This window comes from Musca autumnalis, unplaced genomic scaffold, assembly GCF_047663935.1.
Source record: "Musca autumnalis isolate F117 unplaced genomic scaffold, ASM4766393v1 scaffold_1, whole genome shotgun sequence".
In the NCBI taxonomy this organism is placed as follows: Eukaryota; Metazoa; Arthropoda; class Insecta; order Diptera; family Muscidae; genus Musca; species Musca autumnalis.
The window spans coordinates 303,538,532-303,566,222 of record NW_027411644.1 but is presented as its reverse complement, the minus strand read 5'-3'; the positions used below and the strand labels follow the sequence as shown (position 1 = coordinate 303,566,222).

The window sequence follows — 27,691 nt, the reverse complement described above, 5'->3', positions numbered from 1 at the left end:
ATTTGGACAAATATTAGATCCAAAGTTTGGACCGTGCATATCATTTTAGTCACTTTTTTTTAAAATATTGGGGGGAAGTACCGAAAGTTTTTGACCGCTATTGGACATCTTCGAACTAAAACTAAGTTTGGATAAAATATGACGAAGGCCAAATTTTGGTCCAAATCGCTTGAACAGTTCGAGAGATGTCGTGCTCTCCGGTTGCTACACATTGCACCATATGGGTTTTTACACCTTTCGGGCTGTTTTCTCAGGAAGTATGTACTTACCCTAAAAAAACTTTTACCATCGTAATGGAGGTAGCGAATGTAAGTTGCATCAACAAAAATCAAAGTGATTCGAGATCAGGTCCTAAAGTGAACTTGTCCGAAATTTTGTGTGGGAGCCACCCGAAGGAGTGGGCAAATATAGTTCATATTCGAATCTGATCTGTATCTAGTTAATATATTAGGATGTGAAAAGAATGAACCAATTCGGCCAATCCCTTCAAGAGTTACCGTACGAACAAATTTTCTGAACATTTTTGAACTTTTGTGGGGGAGGTACCTGAAGGAGTGGACTGATATGGCTTATCTTCGAACTTAAGCTATGTTTGGACAAAATATTGCTAAGGCCAAATTTTTGACCGAATCGGCAAAACCGTTCGAGAGTTATCTTGCGCTCCAACCACCTCACACGGTGTCATAGGGGGTTTTCGCAACTTTCAGGCTATTTTCTCAGGAAGTATGGACTTGCCCCTGATGAAACTTGTACCGTCGTATGGGGGACAGTGAATAAAAGTTGCTAAAAAAATCAAAGCGATTCGAAAGATGGTCCTAAACTGAACTTTTCCGAAATTTTGTGTGGGAGGTATCCGAAGGAGTGGACCGATTGAGTCCATATTGAAACTTTATTTAAGTCTGATACACATTTTACGATGGGCAAAGTATGGACCAAATCGGTTACTCCCATTCAAGAATTATCGTGCGCACAAATTTTCCGAACATTTTCGAACTTTTGTGGGGGAGGTACCGGAAGGAGTGGACCGACATAGCCCATCTTTGAACTTAAACTAAGTTTGGGCAAAATATTACGAAAGCCAAAATTTGAACCGAATCGGTTCATCCGTTCGAGAGTTATCGTGCGCTCCAGCCAGACAGACGGACGGACATTGCTCAATCGACTCCAAATTGTCTGAAACACATTTCGTCCAAACATACTTGGGGTCTAAAACACAGCCGACCAAGAAGAGGGCACACAAAATTCTCAATATTTGCAACTTTTAGTGTGTTAGTAACTTTGCATGCACGCATGCTGCAAAACAAAAACAAATCAAAACATTTGTGTGCTCTTTCATTGCGTTCGGCTCGTGTGTGTATGAATTGCCGAAAAACTTCGTAACTTTAACAATAACAAAGCACGACATTGGTCTAAAACCATTATTTCGATGAGGCACATTTTGCCCGTATGAAAGTGTATATACCCTCATTAGCATAAATGCTGAGGGTATAAAAATATCGTATTTAAGCGAGACCGAATTTTTAAATTTTTGTTGCCTGAATTCTGCTACTATCGACCATGACATTCAACTCTGTTCTCACCTCTATCGTCCATGTGGTGAACAAAGTGGCCGTACAGGATATATGCATATTCCTCACGTGGAAAAAGGTGGCAAGATCAGTCAAATAGGAATTCGGCCTTTCACAAGCGACATCAAGGAACGCCAAAATAGTACAATCATCCTCGTACGTTACGATCTCAATGCCGTCTAGAGGTGGCGGAATACAGGAGATTTAGAGGTTAAACAGTTCGGAAGATATCACCCCACCTTGGGGAACTCTCAGTGTCACTCTACGGAATTCAACGAACGACTGGCGTCCACACATATGTACATATAATTGATTATCCAACGTTTCAAACATAAAATAATTTGTGCCAAACGTGACTGAGTTCCTATCTTCCTTCTTTCCAGGGTTCGAGAGTGATTTAACCGTTGTTCACAATTCACTTATTCCGGCTCCAATGTTGCAAATCTTTTGATGATTTAACCATTTATTCTGCTTATGCTCGCCAACCAACTTCTTGTTGTTGTAACAGCTTCCAGTGTCAGCTTATTAACTTCCAATGTCAGCCTCCTGACTCTGTGGTCACTGGGGTTGGCTCGACAAAGCTCATCACGCTCATTTGCTAATCTCGTTGCCACCGACGGGAAGTTTGGTCTCACTTCGGGTATTCGACCAGCAGGCAAATGTAAACATATGTACACTGAGGTGGCAGCCGCTGGCCGGAACACGGATGTTGTGCGGTTCCGGGCCAATCCGGTACGAGCGAACCCGCTGTCGTGGTATTGGGCACATCAGTCATTTTAGTTAATACTGGCAGTGTTCTTATAGATCTTTTGGGACTTTATATCACAATGTATGAAGTGGCCACTGAAAAATTTTCTGCAACAATTTTCTAACATTCTGAGAGGTGATCTTAAACTTGTGCGAAAATGTTAGAATTTTTTGTTTGAGGAAACTTTGTGAGTCGAACTGATATAGTCCATATTCGGACCAGGGGCCTAATTATGTGATTCTATATCGAGTTGTTTCGATATTGTTGGTATGACAACATTCGTTATCGAGTAAAATTATCCAGTAATTGAAAATAAATTTGTGAGTAGCAAAACAATTGGGAGATTTAGGTGAACAGATAACAGACAAAATGCTCATAACTAAGATTTTGATGACACTACCGGATGAATACCGCCATTTCTTTTCATCTTGGGAAGCAACGGAGGAGAAGGAGCGGACTTTAAAGAATTTGTCAAGTTGCCTTTGTATGGAGGAATGCAGATTGGGTATCAAACCAGATAAATCAGAAGCGTTTGGTGCGAAGCATGATAAGAAAAATAACACTAGAAACAAATACACTAAGAATAATACCAAGAAAGAAAACTGTTTCCTCCATTGTGGCAAACCGGGACACTGTAAAAGGGATTGTCCGGAAAGGAAAAATTTCAAGAAGAAGCAGAATCAAGGTACCTCTTTTATGAACGAAATAATTGTCGTGACTGCTGATGAAAACGAAAAGTGGTACATACAGGCATGTCACAGAAACGAGCTAATTCCGTATTTAGCTTCTTCAGAAAACGAAAAACGAAGAATTTTTCGGAATGAAACCACTTTTGATTTTGCAAACGGAATTATGTTTTTATTTTTGTTTAGATTTGCCACTTTAAAACACTCAGAAATAATAAAAATTTTGTTTTGTTTAACAAATTTACATTTGGCCTGTTCCCGTACTTTATAAAGTGGTAAAAGTCGTGAAAGTTGTAAAAGTCGTAAACGATTTTCATATAAATTTTGTGTACGGGAACGCAAAATGTGTAACAGTGGTAAAAATTGTAAAAACTTTTTAGTTCTGGAACAGAGCTATTTAATTTCATATTTAAACTACATATGTAAATAATGAGGTTTTCCGATTTTACAAAATTGATCGGAATCTGAAGAAGCTAAAACAAAAACGATCGAAATGAAATTACGGAATTGAAACCATTCCGTTCGGAATCTGTGACATGCCTGATAGATTCAGGAGTAAGTGGATCGATCATATGAGCAAAAATTTGTCGTGGTTCCAAAACTATGTAAAATTCCAAACACCAAAGAATATTCGAATCGGTAATGGTGCAGTAATTCCGGCTTATGGTAAAGGTGACATTTTGATTTAAGTTTTTGACGGTAAGGTTTGGAATCCAACGCAGATACATGGCGTTTTATATGTTCCAGATATAAAACTCAATTTGTTTTCGTCAAATACATGTCTAGATATGGGATATACTATGAAAGCAGAGGGAAATCAGTGCGTGTTCGCATATACTGGAAATGTGGTATTAAAAGAATACAAAAAAACAGTCCAAACTTTTCGAGTTGATGATAAGGGTGAAAATTCCAACGATTGCTGAAGCAAATGCAGGTGAGCAGGTGAATAGTAAAGCACACGTAAAGAACGTATCAAAGAGGATTAACATTGACTGTACTGGAGAAGATTTCTTTTGTGAAGGTTGTTTGATGGGCAAGCAACAACGAAAACCATTTGAAGAAAGTCAAAAGAGAGCTTGTCAGCCTGGTGATCTAATCCATACAGGTCTTTGCGGTCCCATGCAAGAATTGTCTTTGGGAGGATCCCGGTATATGTTATTGTTCAGAGACGATTATTCCAATTATCGTCACGTGTACTGTATTAAGGTGAAATCTGAAGTTCCGGTGGTCATGAAAAAGTATTTGGATCAAGTGAAAGCAGAAACTGAAAGAAAAGTTCGCACTATTTGTTCTGATAATGGGTCTGAGTTTGTTAACAAGAAGGTATGTGAAATATTGAGTTCCTATAAAGTTATGCATCAATGAACAACACCATATACTCCGGAACAAAACGGTCGAGCGGAAAGGGATATGCGAACTATTGTTGAAGCTGGAAGATCAATGATCCACAATAAAGGCCTTTCTTTGAAATATTGGGGTGAAGCCGTGAACAATGTCGTTTATACGCTAAATAGGACTGGCCGATGTCCCAATAAAGACAATGTTCCATATGAATTGTGGTTTGGCAGTACTCCTGATATTAGCGGCTGACATATATTCGGATCTACTAATTTACACGTTCCAAAGGAAAAGCGTCGGAAAAAGAATGCAAAATCTAAAAGAGGAATTTTCATGGGTTATGAAAAACATTGCAAAGGGTATCGCATATGGATACCAGACGAGAAACAAATCGTGATATCTCGAGATGTTTTCATAAAAGAAGAAGACTCACATTGTACACCGAGTAGTGATCAAAAGAAAGAAAATTATGCTGAAATTTACTGAAAACCATGATCACATTGAGGATACTGATACAGTTTCTGAAATAAACAGTAATGAAAATTCTCAAGACGTTATTCGGTCAAATCAGCAAGATGTCAGTGATTCTGTGCAACTTGTTCCAGAAGTGTCAAACCATCAATCCGCAATAAATAACAACAGCCATCATTATAATCTTCGTTCGAGGACATTTGATGAGATTGATGAAATGTTTTACGCATTCATTGATGAAACCGATGAGCCTAGCAGTGGAAGCAAGCTATGGATGAAGAGTTCAAGTCTCTAATTAAAAATGGAACTTGGCAGTTGTACCAAAAGGAAAAAGTACTATATCTAATAAATGGGTGTATAAAATAAAGAAGACCAAGGATGATACTATTAAACGGTTCAAAGCACGATTAGTTCGTGGATTTATACAAAAATTTGGACAAGATTACGAAGAAACATTTCGCCCAGTGGCTAAGTTCACGTCAATTAGAATGATTTTGGCATTGTCAAGTTTGAATAATTACCACCTGACACAAGTTGATATAAAGACGGCGTTTTTACATGGCAAGCTTGAAGAAGATATCTACATGCAGCAGCCAGCAGGATATGAAGATGGTTTTGGAAAAGTATGCAAGCTGCAAAAGGGGGGAATAAACGTTTCAAAGAGATGCTAATAAAGTTCAAGTTTGAAGTTAGCACAGCTGTTTTTACTGTTTTTCAAAGGAGAAATTAACAATAAAATCATTATTTTGGCCATTTATATTGACGATGGTATAACAGCTGCAGAATCAAAAGAAATCGCGGTTATATTCCTCAGCTATCCGCAAAGTGAATTTGAAGTCAAGAGAATTGATTCATTTTATTATTTGGGGATAGAAATACATGAAGAAAATAACAAAATTCATATATCACAGTCATCGTATACCCGGAAGTTATTACGAAAGTTTAACATGTAAAATGTAAAACCAGTAAGTACACCAATAGAAGACACTTATAATCCAGGACAAATGAAGAATGTAATGAAGTTCCCTTATCGAGAAGCGATATAGTATTTAGCTGTTGTGAGGAGACCTTATATAGCTTTTGCTGTGTCTTATTTAAGTCGTTTTCTAGATGCATATACTGATGAACACGTAACATCCCAGTAAAATTTGAAGGAAGGGGTTCTAGGCGATGACGTGATTTCATGGCATATTTTGCATTGGTTCAAAGCAAGTCGTGAAAGATCCGATATTTTCATTAGCATTTCAAACCATGCAAAGGAAGTCGTTAAAGATCCGATCTTTTCATCAGGATTTGAATCATTTGTACATATCACTATACAAACAAGCCGATTTGTACATCCCTACAAGTAGCGACATCAAAACAAAAGAGTATACCATGGTTTAATAAGAAAGGTTAGCCAAAGCTTTATGTCAATTTAAATTTTTTCATTCGAGTATTCCTAAAACTTCAAAACAATATACACAAACTGTGTATGTGTGTGTGGTGTTTGAATAAAATGCCAAACAATTTTAAAAACAATCGAATTCAATGATTTTTAAAATTATTTTTGGAACATTTGTATGGAAATAATTCGTCACCCAGCAAAATAAATTGGAAGTAGTGCAATGTAGACTAGTTCTTTCACGGCATGTTTTTATGCAGTTCAAACGGAGTCGTGAAAAAGGCACTCCATTCCTCACATTTTAACCGCATTTGGACGCAATCCAAAGAATCACATCCATTTGTCACATTTTAACAACATCCGGAGGCAGTTCAACGGAGTAGTGAAAAAGGCACTCCAATTCCTCACAATTTAATAGCATCCGGATGCAGTGCAAACGGAGTCGTGAAAAAGGCACTCCGTTCACTACATTTTATTAGCAGTTGTTAGAGATCCCTACATGTACATAAATCAGTTTGTACATCTCTACAGGCCGCGGAATACATTTCCAAAAAGAGATAATCGTGTTAACATTTCCAAACATTTGTTAATACAAACTAAATAATATTTAATTTGTGAACATTTTTCCGGTAACTCACGAGAAGAAAATTTTCCAATGGAGTGCTGTTGGAGTACATGTCGAAATCTTAACTGGTGATGGGAAGACAATATCAAACCCATTTAGCAGATGAAGCAAAAGCACTTAAGCTTGGAATAAATGAAGGAGAGAATTTTCATAATTTGTGTTAATTTAATAAAGTTATTAATATTTTTGTTTTACACAAATAATAAATGCATTTTATTTTGTTATTCAAAACACGTGCTCTGGACTGCCTCCTATTCTACCCCAAAGGGTCAGTTAAAATGCAATGCCAAAGGGTCAGTTAAAATGCAGTGCCAAAGGTTCAGTTAAAATGCAATGCCAAAGGGTCAGTTAAAATGCGGTGCAATGGAGTGCCTCTTTCCGGGGTCACTCCCTTGTAAAAATCATGAGTGAAAATGCATAATTTGATGCACTTCCAAATCACTTGTACATATCATTTAACTGCCTCTTTAGAGGCAAACTTTTCGCTGGGTCAGGTTATCATTGAAACAAACATTTTATCATATCCACAACTTGATTATGCGGAGAAACATTGGTCCTTCATTCATTTTTCGCGATTTTTATAAAATGCTCAAAATTGGTGTTGTAAACAAACCCACTTGTTGCTTAATTTTGAAGTTTTAGGAATTCAAGAAAAACAAGGGTTCTATAGATTTTTTTCATTTAAATCTACCTCTTTACTTATACCATGGAGTATACATTTCCAAAATTTTTGTTATAAAATTACAAATTTAATGTAGGTTCACGAACAGATTAAATTGAAATTATCGGTGTAAACTTTATGCTGATAAATTAGTTCTAGTTATTTCATGAATTAGTTGCTCTGTTCCAGAACCTGCAAGAAGCTACTATTTTTTACTACGATAGCATTTTTTCCTTTATGTTATCGGAAAAAATAGTAAAAATTAGTAGATTCTTGCAGTTCCGGAACAGACCAAGTTTGAATTAATAAAGAGTTTGGTTTGTCATGAAAATCATATTTCAATACAGAATTTTCCATTTTCCAAACAAGACATGAAAATGTCATGCCAAAGAGTTGGTGAAAATGACATGTCAAAGCATTGGTCAAAATGACATGCATAGGATCCGACAATGAATGTCATCTTATGGTGGTCATGCTCATATAAAATTCATGAGTGAAAATGCTAAAAAGATAACATGCCAGATCTCTTGCACCCATGATTCAATAGCATCCTTGGCATCGATCATTTTGCTGGGATTAGTGAAACGTATTTTCAATCAATGATGGCATTATTTTTGAGAATAACAGCGACATTTATCTCAAGTGTTATACCGATTCTGATTATGCTGGAGATCGCGAGAATAGACATTCAACAAGTGGATATGTTGTAACATTTGCAGGAGGTCCAATTTCATGGTTTTCTCGTAAGCAGTCAATTGTAGCTCTCTCAACTACGGAAGCAGAATATGTTGCTGTTTGTCATGGCAGAATAAGAAGGTAATCTCATTTGAAAAATCCGTCCTTGAGCTGTCAAATACAACCATGCATGAAACGATATGAAAGTTGTTTTTGTTATTGTATGCAATGACAACAATAACAAAATACTGTTTGTTTACGTTTTCAAGAAATTGATTTTTGATTTCAATTTTATTGAAACATAATAAAATATTCGTTATTTTGAGAAAAGGCCAAGAAAAACGGTAAGTAAAAATGAAGAAGACAACGCGGTCTATGTGGATATATGGAAATTCAGTGAAAACCCGCAAAAATAACTGTTTCTCTGCAATGTGAAATATAACTTTTGTTATTCTTGTTATTGCAGAGTTTAGCCAACGCAAGACCACTGGGAAATAATGGCAAATCATGAAAGAGCGCCCATTCGCCCTGATGACAAAACATCTACCAATTCAGGCGTTGTAATAAGCGTGGTACCACCAGGCCAGTAAGTCATTGGGCTGCAGCGAAAATTAATGAGTTTATATTCATATACTGAATGTGTGCCTTTTGTTACAGGCGTTGTTCCTATCCCCCGTGTCTGTGTTGTGGTACTAACCGCTCTGGTCAAAAAGCAATTGCAAATTCGATGCAAAAAGCATTCTAAGTATGAGTGTTGACAAGATTAGTATGTGGAAATTGACCCCTGGTGCCCATGATGGCGTTTCCTCATCTGGATCGAATCTGCATTCGCCTTCTTAAATCTAAAGAAAACAGAGAGTTGCTGCGTGACCCACGCAAGAAGCTATTCTGTCGAATCCATTGTCCAATGTTTGTCAACTCATCACGTTGAATTCTGATATTTTTGTGGCAGTATAGGTGCCTTGGCAGCTGCTGGGCGAAACTCTTTCTCGCTGCCGTGGGATTTGTCGATTCCTAATGCTGACAAGCGTACCATTGCCAAGCTATCGTCAAGAAAAACAACAAAAGGCCTTTGAAGTCAGAAAGAAGAATACCACAGCTACCCCCAGAAGATGTAAACTTTTGAAATTCCTTTAACTTTGTGAGAATATTGTATTCTTTTATTTAAAGATAAAAAAATTCATGATTTTTTTTTATGATTTACAAGAATAAAAAGCATACATATATTTCATAGGAAAACATCTGTGTATGTCTTGTCTTTATGTGTATGTTTTGTCATTTTAATCATGACTATCTGATTTGGGGAGTCATTTCGATAGTTCTCCTGCCAAACAGCCATTTTAGTTTGTCACCGTAGCATTTTTTCAGGAAGCAAGGACTTGCCCATGTTTGAGAGGAATATTCCGATTTGTTAAGGTTGGACCAATGTCTGCCACTTTTTCAATTATTGTCCATGCTTCCGGACATTTTTTTGGTCAAATATGTCCGGAAGCATGGACTTGATCACGAAACACATCATTTCACTGTAAACAGGACCACAAGGAATTTAAAAACGATTCTCGAACAGCCCTTAAGCGGACATTTTGTGTGGAGGTACTCGAAGGATTGGATAGATATAGTCCATCCTTAATCTATATCTGGAAAAAATATTGCGAGGATTAATTTTTGACAAAATTTTTGAAAGTTGATCCGTTCGTGAGCTATCGTACGCACCATTTTAGCGAAAATCTTTGAACTTTTATGTGGGATGTACCGGAAGAAGTGGACTGGCCCATTCTCGAAATTGATTAAAATTTTGAAAAATATGACGAGGACCGATATTTGAAACGCATTAGCAGATCCGTTTGAGAGTTATCCTTCAGGCGGGCGGACAGACAAGACAAAATCGACTCCAAATGGTCTGAAATATTTTAATTAAAAAATTTAAAATTAAATTGATTTCAGATTTGAAAAGTAAATAAACCTGACGTATGTATGTTTTTACATATACATACAAAGTTTGTCAAAATGAGTTTGGCAATGAAGGGACGCAAAGCGAATACAACTTTGTGAGCTCTGAGCGTGAGGTTACCTTGTATCATTGTATCATGCTGTTTGTGAAGGTGTCAAGGAAGGGTTACAAAGGCTTTTGGATGAACTTATTACAAGAGACGAAATTTCTGTGCCGAAAATGTATTTAGGGGTCGATTATGGATGGCAACTCAACTAAAGTTGCGTTGCCAGAGTGAAGTAAAATGAGTGAAACGACAGATTTTTTTCAGATTCATTCAAAATCAGTGTTTTGAGCATTCGGCCATTAGTTTAATTGTAAAAAAGTATGAATTTCAAAGCAGAGACGGAATTTTTTATTATTAAATTTGCTGTCGGCAACGCAACTAGAGTAGGGTTGCCATCCATAATCGACCCCTTAGATAACCGAAGCGCCATAAAACTAGTAAAGAATCTCCAGTTTCATAAGAAGACCAAACATATTGAAGTGAAATATGATTATATACGAGAAGTCTATGAAAGCAAATTTTTTCATTTATTATATGTACCAACAACAGAACAATTGGCGGATATTTTTACAAAACCTTTAAAAAAGCAGCGATTTAATGATATCAAGGAAAATTGAATCATTAAGGAAGGGACAGCATAAATAAAAGTGGAAGTGTTGGAGTAATTTATTTATATTGTTCACTGTATTGTTCACTACTACATTTGAATGCAAAATATGTCAAGTAGGCTTTGTAAAATATCTTTCATGTTTACATATTTACATGTTTTTTGTATAATGTTATCTTAGTCATGGATTAATCAGCAAGATATTTTGTATTTATTTGTAATGCGCTTTGGTCTTAAAGACTTTTTGCATTACTATGTATGAATAATAAATAAATAAAATGTTATAGTTTTGTTACAAACTTCCAACTGCATACCATGGCAGAATAATTTTGACAAATCCACTCAACCATAATTGCTATAGATAATCACCCCTTGATGTTTTTATTTTTAGTGTACCAAATTTCGAAAATGTCGCCATTGGGTGTTTCAAAAGAAGCAAAATAGATTTGGCAATTTCTAGAGATATCCATAATAAACGTAATTTCTTTCTTACCACAGCAGTAACACAAAGAGACACCTCATTCATATTTGGTTGATGCAAACTTTATTCAATGATTTATATTTTGTAGCCATGTGTGTGCAGTTTAGTACTTTCTTTCTTTTTTCTTCGTTTTGTTGTTCTCTTTCAAAACTTTTTTATTCTCTCTCTCTCTACGTATTTTATGTGAATAAATCTTAATTTAGTTTTTATAAACCTTAACATACTTTTTTTTTAAGTTCTACGACTTACACATATAATTTGAAACAAAAATTGTTCTCAATATTTTAGCTTAAATTAAATATTTAAATAATTAATAAAATATTTTTGGGGGGATTTATTAGAAAATATAGATGTTTAAAAAATAACTATAATATAAAGACGGTTTGTTTTGTTTTGCTTGAGGGAGTTGTAAAAAGGTAGGTAGAACACACACATAAAAATATATTATTAATAATATTAATGGGAAAACGGTGGAGTATAACAAACTCCGAAAATATAAACCAACGATAAACAAATGATTTGGATTTATAAGCCAAAAAATAATGGGGGGAAAATAAATTGAAATTTCATAATTCTAAATACAAATTAAATTTCGCGGTTAACTTAATTACAAACATACATCATATTTGTTTTAAAACTGCATCAGAAGGTTATGATTTCGTTACAACTGAACAAAAAAACTATCGAAATATAATACAAAAACAAATGATCCGCATTTGTGATAGCGTGATGCAATTTGCCAAATAATTAGTCTAAGCTTCAGAATTCATGTCGCTTGGTTTATACGGCAGATTTAGTTCTTTACACATATCTATGACGTATTTCTCTAATGTTGCGCCGGCCCTAGAATAGAGAAATTATATAAAATGTAAGATAAGTTAGAAGTTCTGAATTTGTTCAACTTACTCATAGATTTCATTGCCCTTAACATTGTATTCATCACAATTGCCAAATACAAGTTCAATATCACGCATCACTTCTTCATTGATCTGATATGAACCCATATTTAATTTCGATTTTATTTTGGCAAAATCCATGGGATTCTTGATAATATCATAATAATCTGGTACTTCAGATTGTGACACAGGTCTCAAAAATGGCCATGCATGTTCATGTTTCATAATTTTCTCCAAAAGTTCATATAAAATGGAATTATTCAAGGGTAAATTATCGGCAGTGCGACGTATTGAACGCCTGCTGTTGGATGCCTTTGTATTGGATGATGAGTCTTGTTCGGTTTTGGTGTTTGCCAACGAATTACGCTGTGAACCAGGTCGAGATGAACGACCCCGCTTAACCAAGGGTTCATCATCGCTGCTTTCATCTTCTGAATCTGATTCTAGAAAATCAAGAAATGAATTAAAATACCAATCCCCTAGGATTTAATATATGCATCTACCCACACTTACCATTTGCTCTGCTCTTTCGTTTCTTTGTATTTTCAGTGGCCTTGCATTTGTTACACACAAAGCTGTAGCGTGGCATACGTTTCAGTTTTATACATTCTAAATGGAAGGAGTCTTTGCATGTGGAACAGGATATTTCACTGCCATCGTATGAACATACGTTGCAAACATTTTCATCCCTTTAAACAAAAATTATTTATTTATTTAGATTTTAATGGGTTTATTTATTATTATTATTTTTCTTTTCATTGAAACTTACTCATCCACTTCAGACCCATCATTATTGGATTGTTCTTTTTCATCCTCTTCGACCTCTTCCCCTCCATCTTCATCTTCCATACTTATGTCTGCAGCAGCATCATCATCATCCACAGTTTCGTGATGGTCGCCGCCACCCTCATCATCATCATCTTCCTCCTCTTGCAGTACATCTTCAATTTCATTTGACTGCAAACGCTTATTACGTCCTTTATCATTGGCGGCTCGACCATTTTTGGAGCCCACTGGCTCCGATGATACAGACGCCACATCACTATTATCTTCCTCGACAATAAATTTACGCTTACGCCGTTGTGTCGTTTTATTTTTCTTGTCATTTTCATTTTGAAGTCCCAACTTGTCGACACAACGTTTACAATACCAATTTCCTTCGGGTACAGTCTTCATTTTGGGTTTCATACAGAACATATGGGTACCGGCATTACATTCGTCACACAGTAACATTTTGTCGGGATCACTGCCGCGACGACACACAACACAATTGGATTTGTTGGTTGATCGGGCCCACATTATGCAATCATACAGCAGATTTAGGTGAAGGAATACCTGGAATGGTGGAAAAATACAAATTCAATAGACTACACCAAGATTGAGGTAGGATAGTTAAAATTGTATTTAAGTAACTATAAAGCTACTGGAGTTAGTTAAGTAGGTTTGGTGGGCAGTTCAAAAAGTGCAGTGTGTAGTGCGCGCCTGTGCCGCATTGCTGGGCAAATTATTGATCGTTGATTTTTTTAAAAATATTTTTTTTTGGTTATTTAAAATATATTTTTTCAATAATGGTGTCTTTTTTAACAAATTTATTTTAAAAATAATTTTTTTTCTATAATCCTTGATTTATAAAAAATATTATTTCGTTGATTTTTAAAAAATATTTTTTCAAAAGTTGTGGATTTTTTAAAAATATTTTTTTCAATCGTAGATTTTTGAAAAATATTTTTTTTCAAAAATCGTGGATTTCTTAAAATATTTTTTTTTCAATAATCGTAGATTATTTTAAAAAATATATTTTTCAATAATCGTAAATTTTTTAACAAATATTTTTTCAATAATCGTAGATTTTTTATCTAATACATATTTTTCAATAATCGTGGATTTTTTACAGAATATTTTTTTAATAATCTTGGATTTTTTACAGAATATTTTTTTAATAATCTTGGATTTTTTAAAAAATATATTTTTCAATAATCGTAGATTTTTTAACAAATATTTTTTCAATAATCGTAGATTTTTTATCTAATACATATTTTTTCAATAATCGTGGATTTTTTAAAAAATAATTTTTCAATAATCTTGGATTTTTTAAAAAATATGTTCTTTCAATAATCATGGATTTTTTAAAAAATATTTTATTCAATAATCGTGGATTTTTTAAAAAATATTTTTTTCAATAATCGTGGATTTTTTAAAAAATATTTTTTTCAATAATCGTGGATTTTTTAAAAAATATTTTTTTCAATAATCGTGGATTTTTTGAAAAATATTTTTTTCAATAATCGTGGATTTTTTAAAAAAAATTTTTTTTCAATAATCGTGGATTTTTAAAAAAATATTTTTTTCAATAATCGTGAATTTTGAATATTCGGAGACCAAACTGGCACCACATAGCAACCACAGACCGACCTATCGAGGTCAACGTGACTAGGACCTTGTTTCTACATCTCAGCTTGTCGCATATAGCTGTGGCTTGCGCAGATGACGAGCACTTGCTGTTGTAGGTGACCCCTAGAATCTTGGGGTAGTGGTCGAAATTCTGCTACCATCGATCGTGACATTCAACTCAGTGCTTATCTCCGTAGTATTAGTGGCGAATTTTTGCATATTCCTCCCGTGGATAAAGGAGCTAAAATCAGTCAAATAGGATCAGTGCTCCGATTTACTCGCGAGTGAAAATTTGGGGGGAGGTTGTAAGTTTTTTTGGGTAAAATTTTTTGTTGGGGGTGTGGAAATTTTTTTTGATCGTGCGGTAAGTTTTTGTTTGGGTGGGGGAAGGGGGCAATTTGCCCCCTCAACTTGCTCAAATTCAAGAAGAGTTTCACTAGCGAGTGGAATTCCAGCGAATTAGAGCGAGTATTCGGAGCTCTGAATAGGATATCTGCCTTTTCAGGAAAATTACCTGACGCCAACATAGTAAAATCAACCATCCGCATACGTTACTATCTCAAATCCGTCAGGAGGGGGCGGAATATGAGATTTAGAGGTTAAACATTTCCGGAGATATCACGCCACCATGGTGAACACCCTGTTTCACTCTACGGATTGAACATCAATTCTTCTAGTGTCAGCTCCCTGACTCTGAGGTCACTGATGTTGGCCATATTAAACCCAACCGCGGCGATATATTTTTCAACAACACTCTTTATCGAACATGGAAACAATATTTGAATGTTATCCCACTATAGTCTTTCAGAAAATTGCTCTGCCATAATACAGATATAGAAACCTCATTGGCATCTTGAAAATCTTTTTATTTTATATTGAAACATATTAATTGACCCGTCATGGAAAACGACAACATAAAATTTGCCACTTACCTGTGAATAACTTGTACTCTCCATTAACGACACCTCCCATTGACGTAGACGATTTGCTGCCAAGGTTTGTTTATGTTCCAATACATCTTTATCCTTAATGTTAGTATTTACACCGAATGGTTCCTTAAGGAACCGTCTTTCGACACCTTGTTCCACTTGTAACAGGGCTGAAGCCAATTTGTTAACATACGAACGTAATGTATCGGAATCATGTAATGAAATTCCTTCATCAGCTGAATCTTCCGAGTCAATTTCCAACGTATCACCGAGACTTTCACCAGGATCACGATATGGTTTACCAGCATAATTTCTCTCTTCATTTTCACCTTGTTCAGTTTCATTATCGGAACCATCATTTTCATCATCATCGGCTTTCTTTTCACCACCATCGACTTCTGATGCATCTGTTGCCGTAGCCCCCGGTGCATTTTTGGGTGGACCCCATTGCAGCTTGACTTGCGGATCGTAGCAACTATTTTGTAGATCATCACGCCACTTTTGCATATCTTTAACTTTAAGACGTCCCAGGTCTCCAGTATAAATTTCACTCTCGAACTGAAGTATGCGCTCGACCAAAGAACCATACATAACTTCATTGAGATCAGCTCCATCAATGGGGAAACCAAAGTTAGATTTGTTATACTTGCGCATTGTTTCACTCATCATGTTGTTATTGAATTTCGATATGTTTTTGGCATCGATGTTTAAGACATCTGTGGGACAGTTTTTAATATGTTCCACAATTAGATCCTTAAGAGTGGTTAATTGTTCTCTTAATTCTGATTCACGATAGCCTAGGGGATTTAGAGATTCTATTAATGCCTCCAGATCTTCTTTTTTATATAGATAAGCCCATCGATGACGATCTGCATTACGTTCATCATGTACAATACATTCACGAGGATTTCCTGTACACATAAACAATTGGTATTGAGAAGGTGTTGTAGGCTGTACTGTAGCATCTACACCATTAACATCGTCGACATCCATTTTTTCTCCATTAACATGACCATTGGACAGACCATTTACAACAGAACCATTTTGTTGATTAAGATTTTCTTTATCCTCTTGGGCAGCCACATCATTCGATTTGCCTTTTTTCTCTTGTTCCGTGTACATTTTGAGTAAAAGTGCACGAAGATTTGCACGATTCTTTGGCAAATTGGCCTTGTCTAAAGTGATGCCATTATTCACATTATTTTTGGGTGGATTATCCAAACATCTGTCAGAGCACTCAATGGGATGTTCAATAAAGATGCCAGGCATTGACTCCAGAACATAATATTTACGATATGCCCTATCCATACCCAAGTATACCAAAAAGTTGAACAGAGAACTATGGGTATTTGCAATTTGTTGCTCAAATTTGCGACGTTCTCGCTCCGATGTAGCCAGTAATTCAGCTATCTTTTTGTTGAGTTTATCTTCCAAAGATTTACGTTTTTCTGGATTATTTTTTACATCGTCCTCCAGACATTGAATATTAAACTCATTGGTCAGATTTTTCTTTTGGGCTTGTATGGCTGATTCTCTTTGCTTTTCTGCAATGACAAGAGTCCGAAGCTCTTGTCTTGCTGTGGCCATTTGTTCCATACGTTCCTCAATGAGATTGATTGTTGGAGAGTAGGTCAGAATTTGAGCCATTAGACATTTTAAAACACGCATAATATCGAAGAAGGGCAGCTGATAGATCGTGTACATTTTCAAAGCTCGCAAAATGTGAGGGTGTCGCATTCTCAGTTCTAATCCTGGATCTTCCTGTGAAGTGTAGCCATTGCGATACATTATGCGCCATTTCTCTGCTTGTTTCTCTTTGACAATGGCCCCAGAGGCTAACAAATGTAGTCGCAGTACCTCACTTACTGTCAAGGCATCCAGGGGCAATTCGTGCAAACGAAACGAGAAATGCCTTTGCACATATTTATGTGTCCAAAAGGGTATATCCTGTGTGGATTTCTTGTAGGAAATGTAAACTTCTTCTTCCTCCTCACGTTGCAAGTCGAAAATGGTACCAACAAGTATGAGCACAATGTCAGAAAGTGGACCAGCCACCTCGCGTACTGTAAAGGAACGTGACATTTCATAAAAACTGAGATTATTTTTGAAGACTTCAATGCCTGATAATAGGCCTGCGTAGGTATGCATGAATTCTCGCAACATAAAGGCATCACCCAAGATTTTTGTGGGTATTACTGTTTTAATGGGTGTGTAGACTGGCAACAAGCGTTGATCACTGCGTTCCAAATCATCCGTTTTGGTAAGCAAGCCATTAATCTCTTCTTCGATTTTTTCCATTAGCTTGGCTCGCTTTTCGGCCTTTTCGCGCATTTGAGCCAAGAGAGTTTCTTCTTTAGCACGCTTAACTCGTTCCATTTCTTCTTTCAGTGCCTTCGCCTTAGCCTCTGCTTTATCCGCCTTTTCTTTTTCTTGTTTGCCGCCCTTCTCACTCTTCGACCCACTTGATTTTTCATTTTCTTTTTTGCCGAAATAGTTATTCAAGGTTGACTGTTTGTTTTTGTTCTCATCGGGTTTCTTAATTTTCGCCGGTGTGAAGTGAGGCATCTTTCCTATAAATATTGATTCAAATGTGATTTTAGGATCTGTTACATACTTTTGGTATGATTCTGGTTTTGGTCGCAATATGCCATCCACCCGAATGACATTGTTTTTGATGAACATTTGCAGATTCTCGCCAGTAAATTCAAACTTCTTCCTCCTTATCTTCTCAAAAGGTAGGGTAGTTACTGAATTTTTGCTTCCCAATCCTTTTAATTTGTACATTAGACTGTCGGTATCTTCGTAGACACCGTTGGCGGGGACTTTATTATCGGGTGAGCTAATACTCTCTACACGATATATAGCATTGGGACCCTTCCCCGTGTATACTTCCTCGTTGAGAAAGAAACGTTTGCGTAGGAAGCGAAATGTCAATGCATTTAGGACATTCAAGGAGCTCTGTTTAGCATGTTCAATAACCAACATTACCGGAGCTCTAAGACAGTCTTTAAATGTTTCCATTTTCTTGCGAGCTCGTCGTTCGCTTTTTAATGCTTCTGCATAGGTTAGATCGTCTTTTCCGGTGGCTTCGCACTGCCATACAGTGCTGTTTATGGCCATTACATGACGAAAATAATCCCTATAATAAACATCAGTTAGACACATTCTCTACACAGCCTAGTCTCGCGCTGAGGCCTTCTCATACTACTTACTCATAATCCTTGAATATTTCCTTGGTCACCTCACAGTAGAAAACATCTTCATTATCGTGAAAAGTTTCGTCCTTTTTCTTGGAAGTGACATTATAGAATCCATCTCGTTTACAAATCGGCATTTTAACAGGAAATTTTTAACTGGTAAAACTTAACAATCTCGTCGTTCAGCCTTTTTCCCACAAAGTGGCGTGAAAAAAGCTGCTACACAGAAGAAGAGTTTGGCTCGAAGGTGTGAGTGTGCTTGTACGTCGTTAGCTGTCTCAAAACTCTTAAAATTTTCCAAACACCAAAGAAAAACATAAAATACCAAAGGAAATTCTTATATTTTTCGTAACTATTTTAACGTAAAAATCATTGATATACAGTTAGTTGTGTTAGCCAAAACCCACTTTTCACTTTTTCACTATAGTAATTATGAAAGATATATTGTAAATTAATTTATTTTAGCAAATTAACGCGCGAAAATAGGTTTGGCGTGCTTTTTGCTTCTTTCTGTTGTACGAAAAAATCCACAAACGCCTAACGCCACAACTGTCTCTCAAATGAAACTCTTTGGCGCCGAGACGCTAGTTGACGCCGTTAGCTATTCAAAAATATTGACAAACATCGCCGTTACTTTTTGTTGTTTTTATTGTGACAGCTGACAGAGATCTATTTGCAAGTGGTCTGTTCCTTTACTCTTATGTTACACGCTGAAACTTTCATACGAAACTTTCCCATTATTTTGGCGTTCTTAGGTCGATTTCCCCTTTTCAAAATGGTAAAACCGGCAAAATTAGTAAAAGTTGTAAACTGTTAAATGTCAAATGAAATCCAATTGATCCAGTTGAAATCGAGTGGATTTCGTAAATGTAAACCTAGCATAAGGTCACCTAAAAGCAAAACAACAGCTTCGTTCGAGAACTAAAAAGTTTTTAAACATTTTGCACATTTTTACCCGAAATGCGTTGCAAAATGATCACGACTCTTTGAACAAAAATGACGCTGAATAGCTTTCTCTTTAGAAACTTTTTAAACGACAAATTTGAGCGTGCAAAAATGTGTAACATGTTAGCAGCCTTCTGATGGGCTGACACGCCGACTTTGACATTTGTTCCAGATTTTTTGACGTTTCTGCCATTTTTCCGTTCCTGTACATTTTGGAAAAATGTGTGCGTTGAACTCATTTTTGACAGTTTTCTCTTTTGACCGGGACTTACCGGCGTTACCGACCAAAACAAATATGCAGACAAAGTCCCGGTCCACACTAACGTGAATTTCCTTAAAAAAATTTCATGGAATTACCCCCTGTTTTTGTAACTATTTTTTGTTCGTTCGTCTAAATTCGTAATAATTTGAGCATCCATAGCTCAGCCCCTATATGACATACAGACCTAAAGGCCTACGTACATAAGCTGCCTCGCCTGGTTGCCTTGCTTGCTTCTGATAAAAGAATAAAAAAAGAAAAGGGCAACCCAGTTCGAAATTTGCTCGGCCTCCTTTATTCTTTTATTTTTATTATGTCAAAAATTAAGCAGGAAACAAGATCTATTTAACAGGTCACGTAAGTAGCACAACAACAACTTCTTTTTGGCTGAAAATTCTTCAATATGTCAAAATGTTTGTTTACGTTTTCATACAATTTATTCACAATAACAAACAAATTGACAGATTGAAACCAATCAGCTGGTCGTTTTACGCCACCTTATTATTTCATCATGGCAGGAAAGCAAGGCAACCAGGCAAAGCAGCTTATGTACCCAGGCCTTAGTTCTTCGTAGGCATGTTCTGTATATAGTAAAGAATTCCTCGTTGAAAATTCAGCGTTCCATATTTGCCCTAAGGCGAGTAAATCGATCTACAAAATTTGACAATTCGTGTGAGAATAATATTTTTTTTTTTACAAAAACAGGAGGTTAGTTGTTCTTAAATTGAATTCCCCATTACAGCAATTTTATGATTTTACTCTACCATGGAGGTCGATCTAGAGACGCATAATTTCATGCAATTTTTTTAAAGAAATCACTCTAGAGTGGACCGGAACAAACAAAACCCAAACAGTGAAACAAAATGAGCGCAAGAGGCAACGACTTGAAAGCGCAATTTCGGCGGCTCATGTGAATATCTCGGATCTTGCTGAGAAACTATCAAACTATAAACCAATTGATCAAAACAAACTTGGTATCTTAGGTGCATTATCAGACATTGACATTTCCAAGCCTGTCAGCAAATCAAATAAACCCAATAACAACAAAGCCAATGAAAGAGCTCCAAAACATAAAACATCTTGGTGCCCACCAACATTTGTTTTTGATGTCAACATCAATTCATCGATTGACTTCTTAAAGTCCTCAATTCCACGGGGTGCTTTCAGAATTAAGAATGTAAACAAAAGCAAAAGTAAATTATACTTTTTCAGATCCCAACGTCTATTCTTCAATTATGGAGCAAGGCATATTTATACAAGGTAGAAGTGACAATCAGCTGTATTCTTACTTTTTTTGTAAATTTAGTTCTCAAAATGTAATAGGGTCTACTCATGAAATTTGAAACTTCGAAATTTGCTACCATAAAGTTCTTCTTTTCTCCGTAAACGTGTAATAACAATGACCTACGGCAGTTCTGATTCAATTTTGATTCAAATTTTTTCTACTTAAGAGGATTTTCAAAATGTATTTATTGCTCTGTTCCAGTACTGCAAGAATCTACTAATATTTACTATTTTTTCCGATATCATAAAGGAAAAAATTTTATCGTAGTAAAAAATAGTAGCTTCTTGCAGGTTCTGGAACAGAGCATATGTTTTTCCTGAACAAATTGTTGGATTATTCAATATTTATATTTGACAATTAATTTTCAATAACAACAATGATGTTTTTGTAAATTTGTTAGTTGTTGTAATTCATGCATTTACCTTATATGAATATGCCTTGTTATGGAGTTATTAAAATCAAAGAACATTAAATCTAAAGGCCTAGGTACATAAGCTGCCTTACTGCTTGCCTTGCTTGCTTCTGATAAAAGAATAAAAAAGTAAAGGGCAACCCAGTTCGAAATTTGCTCGGCCTTCTTTATTCTTTTATTTTTATTATGTCAAATGAAGCAGCCAAGCAAGGCAAGCAGGCGAGGTAGCTTATGTACCCAGGGGCTCAATCCTGTTTCTATGAAAATGTGAAATGAAAACTTTTATAAAGGAGAAAACTGCAAGATCTATTTAACAGGTCACGTAAGTAGCACAACAACAACTCTATTTTGGCCGAAAACTCTTCAATATGTCAAAATGTTTGTTTACGTTTTCATACAATTTATTCACAATAACAAAATATTTGACAGATTGAAACCAATCAGCTGGCCGTTTTACGCCACCTTATAATTTCATCATGGAAAACTGTCAAATGAAAAAAATTATAAAGGAAATATTTTTCATTTCAAATTTGTATAGAACAAGAATCCAGCCCCAGGCCTTTATTCGTTCTTGTAATTTCCCCAACAACATAAAGAAATTTTTGACATAACATATTCAAACAATTTTAGACACCTTTCACAATAAAAACAATAAAAAGTAACGACGATGTTTGTCGATATTTTTGAATAGCTAAAGTTAGAAACAGAATCAGGTCGTTACTTGCTTTCCAAATGTCAAAATATAAAGTCCCGGTCCACACTAGAGTGATTTCATTGAAAAAATTGCATGAAATTATGCGTCTCTAGATCGACTTTCATAGTCCCGGGCCACACTACAGTAATTTCACTGAAATTTTGATATGAAATTATGCGTCTCTAGATCGACGTCCATAGTAGAGTAAAATCATAAAATTGCTGTAGTGGGGAATTCGATTTAAGAACACCAAGTTTCATGAAATTTTTTAATGAAATTCACTCTAGTGTGGACCGGGACATAGTAGAGTAAAATCATAGAATTGCTGTAGTGGGGAATTCGATGTAAGAACGCCTAATTTCATGAAATTTTTTAATGAAATTCACGCTAGTGTGGACCGGGACAAAGGAATGCCAGAGCCTCTTCGCAATTCCTCCGGCATTCCCCCATATAATTTGACATTTGGAAAGCAAGCAAAGCAAGTCTTATGCCACACGCTGAAACTTGCATAAAATACTTTCCAAATCTATAGGGGTTCTTAGGTCCGTGTTTATGTTCGTAAAAGTCGTAAAAATTGTAAAAACTTTTTGGTTCTGGAACAAGCTTATATTTCTGTGAAGTACTTGTTCAAAATCACAAAATCATAAGCTTCGTTGCCGTACTTTATAATAGTAAAACTCGTAAAAGAGAGAACTGTAAAAAAAATATTCTCACATAAAAGTTTTTTCAAATAGTTCGGGAACGGATAAATGGAAAATATGTAAAAAAACTGGAACAAATGTCAAAGTCTATATGCTGACGCCGGCAACCAATTTACTATTTTTTACGCGCTCTAATTTTTCGAGTAAAAAGTTTTTAAAAAGAGCGTCATTCAGCGCCATTTTTGTTTAAAGAGAAGTGAACATTTTACAACTTTTTTGTGTACGGGAACGATTTTTCGGGTAAAATGTGTAAAAGTGGTAAAAATTGTAAAAACTTTTTAGTTCTGGAACAAAGCTATAGATATTTCCGCCATTTTTATAACCAAATTAAAGGTGATGACAAATTAACGATAATATCGATAGCTATAGATTAAAGAAAATGAAATATCGATACTTTGACAGATTTTGTGTGCTCATTTAAGTTGTCAATTCCATAGAATATCTGTTAAATAAATGACGTAAATTTCCAAAACACCTGTTTTAAATGCAAGTGTAAAATGCGTTGACGTTCTGGAACACAGCTATTGTGTTCTATAGCTATCCTTCAGAGCACTGGCAACACTGCGCCTATCATGTGGTTACCAAAACGAGTACAATACTTTGCAACACTACAGCTAACTTCGTGTTGTACATTGACATTTTGCAAATTTCTTGACTTAGGAGGTATTGAAGTGCATTTTTGTGTGAAAAATACAAAGATTACATAATTTTTGACTACAAAAATCAATTAAATAACATTAAATTGTGATTTCATTCCATTTTTAGACTTGTAGCAAATCCGAATAATGGCTGACAAAGTTGTTGAAAAGCCCGTTGGCAATCCCATGAAATTCCCTTACACCTTTTCGGCTAAAATTGCCCAATTCCCATTGAAGCATTACATTAAGAACCAATGGATCTGGCGCTACTACTTCCTTGCTTTCGGTTTGTCTCTTCCCGTCTTCTACAAGATTAGCAAGTTGGGTAAGTATATAATTGTCCATCATATCTATAAATCTGTGATGACGTTAAGTAATATTAACGCACGATTTTAATTGCAGCTAACTCTCCTGCTAACAAGAAAGCCTGGGCTGAATCACAAGCCAAAGAACATGCCGAACATCATTAGGATTTTAGAATACTACTGCCGTGGTGGTTTGAAGAACTTCAAGTTTTTATCATTGCCATGGATGCCCTTGTGTATTTAGATTATTTTCCATTTAAATATTTTCGATTAAAATAAATGTCAATCTTAAATCGAAGTTCTAAACTTTAATTTATGAAAAGAAAATTTTATTTCTGGGGTATGTGTATAAAAAGAAGAATAGAAATTATATAAATGCCTTAAATATATAAAAACAGGAATGCTATTATTCCGTGCTGAGGAAATGATCTGTATCTATGCTGGAATAGATATGGCCCTCGGAAATCAAAAAGTCCAGAATGCCACTGAAAAAGACATTTATTAAAAATACATTCGGTTTATCAAAAATAGTATTACTCACTTTAATTCGGCTTCCTTCATTTGGGTGAATTTTCGTTTCAATTCATTGCGACTGATACCATCATTGGAAATGTGTTCTTTTATAGCCTTGAAAATTGCCAGATTTTTGCCCTCAAGTCCCAAATCATTTGCTGCCTGCATGCCAAAACTGCCACCATCATTGCTTGCCTTTGAACCGCCATTAAACTCAAAATTGCTGCCTTTTGTAGCAAATTCTTCAGATTTATAGCGAGCAGTTAACATTTCCAAGATGTGGGTAACAACTTCATTTGGATCGTTGACCGGCAACATTTTAAAGACCATCAATGTCTTTTGACCACCCTGTGATCTAACACTGCCGTATACTGTTGCATATTTATTTAACATAACATTTGGTGATTTGGAAGTATCACCTTCTTCAAGCCAGTAATGTGCCTCAATGCGACCGGTGCTGTCCTCCAGTGTATAGGTAATTTTTGTTGATGAGGTATCAATATTACGTACGATACCTTTGATGCACACCATACTGAAACTCATGTCGAACATTTGGAAATTTCCTTCAGGTGAATTGAGAATTTGTTTTATTAGAACGGGAGCAATTCCTTCTGCCTTTTTCTCGCCAGCTGCACCATCATTGGTTTGAGTGGCATTAAAATCTCCTCCAACTGAAATAGAAAACGTGGGCATTTTAATTAAATCATTTACAAACATTAGAAAACAAATTCCGTTTCCACTTCTGTCACTTGGAGCAACAGTAAGGGTGAAGCAAGAACCAAAGGAACGGAGCAAGTTGAATGTAGTGGCTGGATTTGAAACTTTTTTCCACAAAAAATTTTCTAAAATTATTTATTTCGAAAATAGCAGGCCTTCGGCCGGGATTTAAGACTTTCTCCTATGGACAGATGCTAAAAAGGGCTAACGCGATCATAATTTGTTCAATATTATTTTTTTGTCAAAAATCATATGGTTTTCCGGAACTTTCGAGGCATATATCTCGGGATATATGGAATTCCCATGCATTATATACATATTGGCGTAATCAGCATTCCAAGACCTACCTGTGGACAAAATCTCAAAACTTTCTGAGTCCAGCCACTACATTCATCTTATGCCATACAACTTATTATACTGGAGCTAAACATCTCCGAAGAAACACAGAGAAAATTATCAGTTTTAAAACTATTTCACACATTGTTCACACGGACTGCTCCTTGTTCAAAAAACTTTTTTTAGTTGGCTTCAAGATAAAGGCTAATTTTGATGTAACATAGAATTCCATACTATAAATTTATTTTTCAACTTACATGTATCGTTCATTGTTTATTTATAAAATGTATTCCTCGCCAAAATTGTGAAATTAAAATGTGTCTCGATTCCTTTGACAGATAGCTTTGTTGTGGCTTTGTTGTTTTTATGAGCGCCTTTTTTGCATTATTCGATTTGCAACAAGATGCATAGTTGCCACATTAAATAATGTTTGGTGTTGTTGGATCATCGGGAATTTTCATCCCTGCTTTTGAATTAGATGGTCTGTTCCTTTACTTCGGAAAATGGCAAAACCGGCAAAAGTAGTAAAAGTTGTAAACTGCTCCCATATGAATTGCATTGTATCTGAAGTAAAGGAACGCTTTTCGAGTAAAAAGTGGTAAAACTTGAAGATTCTTGAACGTAAAGGAACAGGGTTGGAGTTGCAACGAGTTGTATTTTCATTAGGTGGAGTACACACGATCGGCAGAAATTATGAAAAATGTCAGTTTCTAGCCGTAAACACAAACAACGTTTCAGTAAAGTTTGGCGTCATTTCTGCCTTGCCTGATTGCCTTGCTTTCCTGCTTCATTTCTGACATAATAAAAATAAAAGAATAAAGAAGGCCGAGCAAATTTCGACCTGGGTTGCCCTTTTCTTTTTTATTCTTTTATCAGAAGTAAGCAATGTCCCGGGCCACACTACAGTAATTTCACTGAAATTTTGATATGAAATTATGCGTCTCTAGATCGACTTCCATAGTAGAGTAAAATCACAAAATTGGTGTAGTGGGGAGTTCGATTTAAGAACACCTAATTTCATGAAATTTTTAATGAAATTCACGCTAGTGTGGACCGGGACAATGTAAGCAGGCAAGGCAGCTTATGTACGCAGGCCTTTAGTTCTGGAGCACAACTATTATTGTCGACCTGGGCAAAGACATAAATACAACAAGATAAGACATTTTTTTTGCTATCATTCTTCAGTGAATGGCTTTTGAATTTAACATAATGTTATATCACGATATGGTGATATAACATTTTTTTCATTTATACATTTTTACGTATTTAACCGAATTTACCCATGGTAGAACAAATACAAGGTAAAGTTAATACTACAACAAATACAACTCGAACAACAACCACAAAGGAATTTGTTTTTGTTTGTAAACCTTAGTGTCAACGTAAATGTAAACAAAACAAGGAAATGTCTATAAATTATTGGAATTTAAAAAACTAATAATTTTTCACATTTGATTGAATATTTTGGAAAACATGAATGAAAACTCGTTAGATTTTCAATTTGAATGTTTCCATATCATTCCACTAAATGCATAATTTCTCGCAGAAAGTAGAATACTTGCAAAAATATTTCGGGTCGCTGGTAATTCATTGAAAAAAGAGAAGATGTTTCAATCATTTGCTTTTGAAAACAAAAAAGCACATGTTTATTAGGGCTTCATTCTTTTCAAGTTTAAGAAAATACCACACATATTAACAAATATTGTACCGCCTCTATAAGCGGTGTTTTAGTGTGCGGCATGTCGTTCGGACCTGGAGGAGATTACATGTCAATGATATGAAGCCGTCTTTATGGGAAATAGTTTTTTTTCTGATGAATAAATTTGTTCTTCAAAAATATATATCCCTAATATACATCGAACATAGAAATAAATACATAAAATGTCGAATGGAATTTGACACTAACACTACAACCCAGTTCAGTCAGCTGGGTATTGCTGCTACCTTTTCTTGTTCTACCATGGAATTTACCGATCCAATTGACATAGAATTATTCTTGAATAGATCCTTGAATTCATAATTCTGATACCATTGCATGAAATGTTCCTCCTTGGTTGCGATTTTGAATTAACTGCAACCTGTTAAGGTTAATGTTTCTATACAAAGTTTCGTAAACATTTTTTTGTTGCATGCATTTTGTCTAGTCTTAGTTGTATTTATGTCTTTGACCTGGGGCTCAATTCTGTTTCTATGAAAATGTGAAATGAAAACTTTTATAAAGGAGAAAGCTGT

General features: G+C 35.5%; 3 protein-coding genes across 3 annotated transcripts; 1 reads left to right on the top strand and 2 right to left on the bottom strand.

The window, feature by feature from the left end:
* Positions 1–11,287: 11,287 nt before the first annotated feature.
* Acf (ATP-dependent chromatin assembly factor large subunit) lies at positions 11,288–19,248 on the bottom strand. Its single transcript, XM_073962011.1, has 6 exons — positions 18,670–19,248; positions 15,461–18,596; positions 12,907–13,472; positions 12,651–12,826; positions 12,148–12,580; positions 11,288–12,084 (listed from the first exon to the last, which is right to left on the bottom strand). The coding sequence occupies exons 1-6, from the start codon at positions 18,789–18,791 to the stop codon at positions 11,994–11,996; spliced, it is 4,524 nt and encodes a 1,507-aa protein (XP_073818112.1). The 5' UTR covers positions 18,792–19,248; the 3' UTR covers positions 11,288–11,993.
* Positions 19,249–23,474: 4,226 nt separating this feature from the next.
* On the top strand, positions 23,475–24,205 carry roh (reduction of Rh1). The gene is made up of 3 exons (XM_073962010.1): positions 23,475–23,613; positions 23,716–23,913; positions 23,991–24,205. Exons 2-3 carry the CDS (start codon positions 23,736–23,738, stop codon positions 24,056–24,058), a joined length of 246 nt encoding a protein of 81 aa, XP_073818111.1. The 5' UTR covers positions 23,475–23,613; positions 23,716–23,735; the 3' UTR covers positions 24,059–24,205.
* On the bottom strand, positions 24,201–25,874 carry RPA2 (Replication protein A2). Its single transcript, XM_073962008.1, has 3 exons — positions 25,717–25,874; positions 24,435–25,077; positions 24,201–24,378 (listed from the first exon to the last, which is right to left on the bottom strand). The coding sequence occupies exons 1-3, from the start codon at positions 25,727–25,729 to the stop codon at positions 24,300–24,302; spliced, it is 735 nt and encodes a 244-aa protein (XP_073818109.1). The 5' UTR covers positions 25,730–25,874; the 3' UTR covers positions 24,201–24,299.
* Between the last annotated feature and the right edge of the window lie 1,817 nt (positions 25,875–27,691).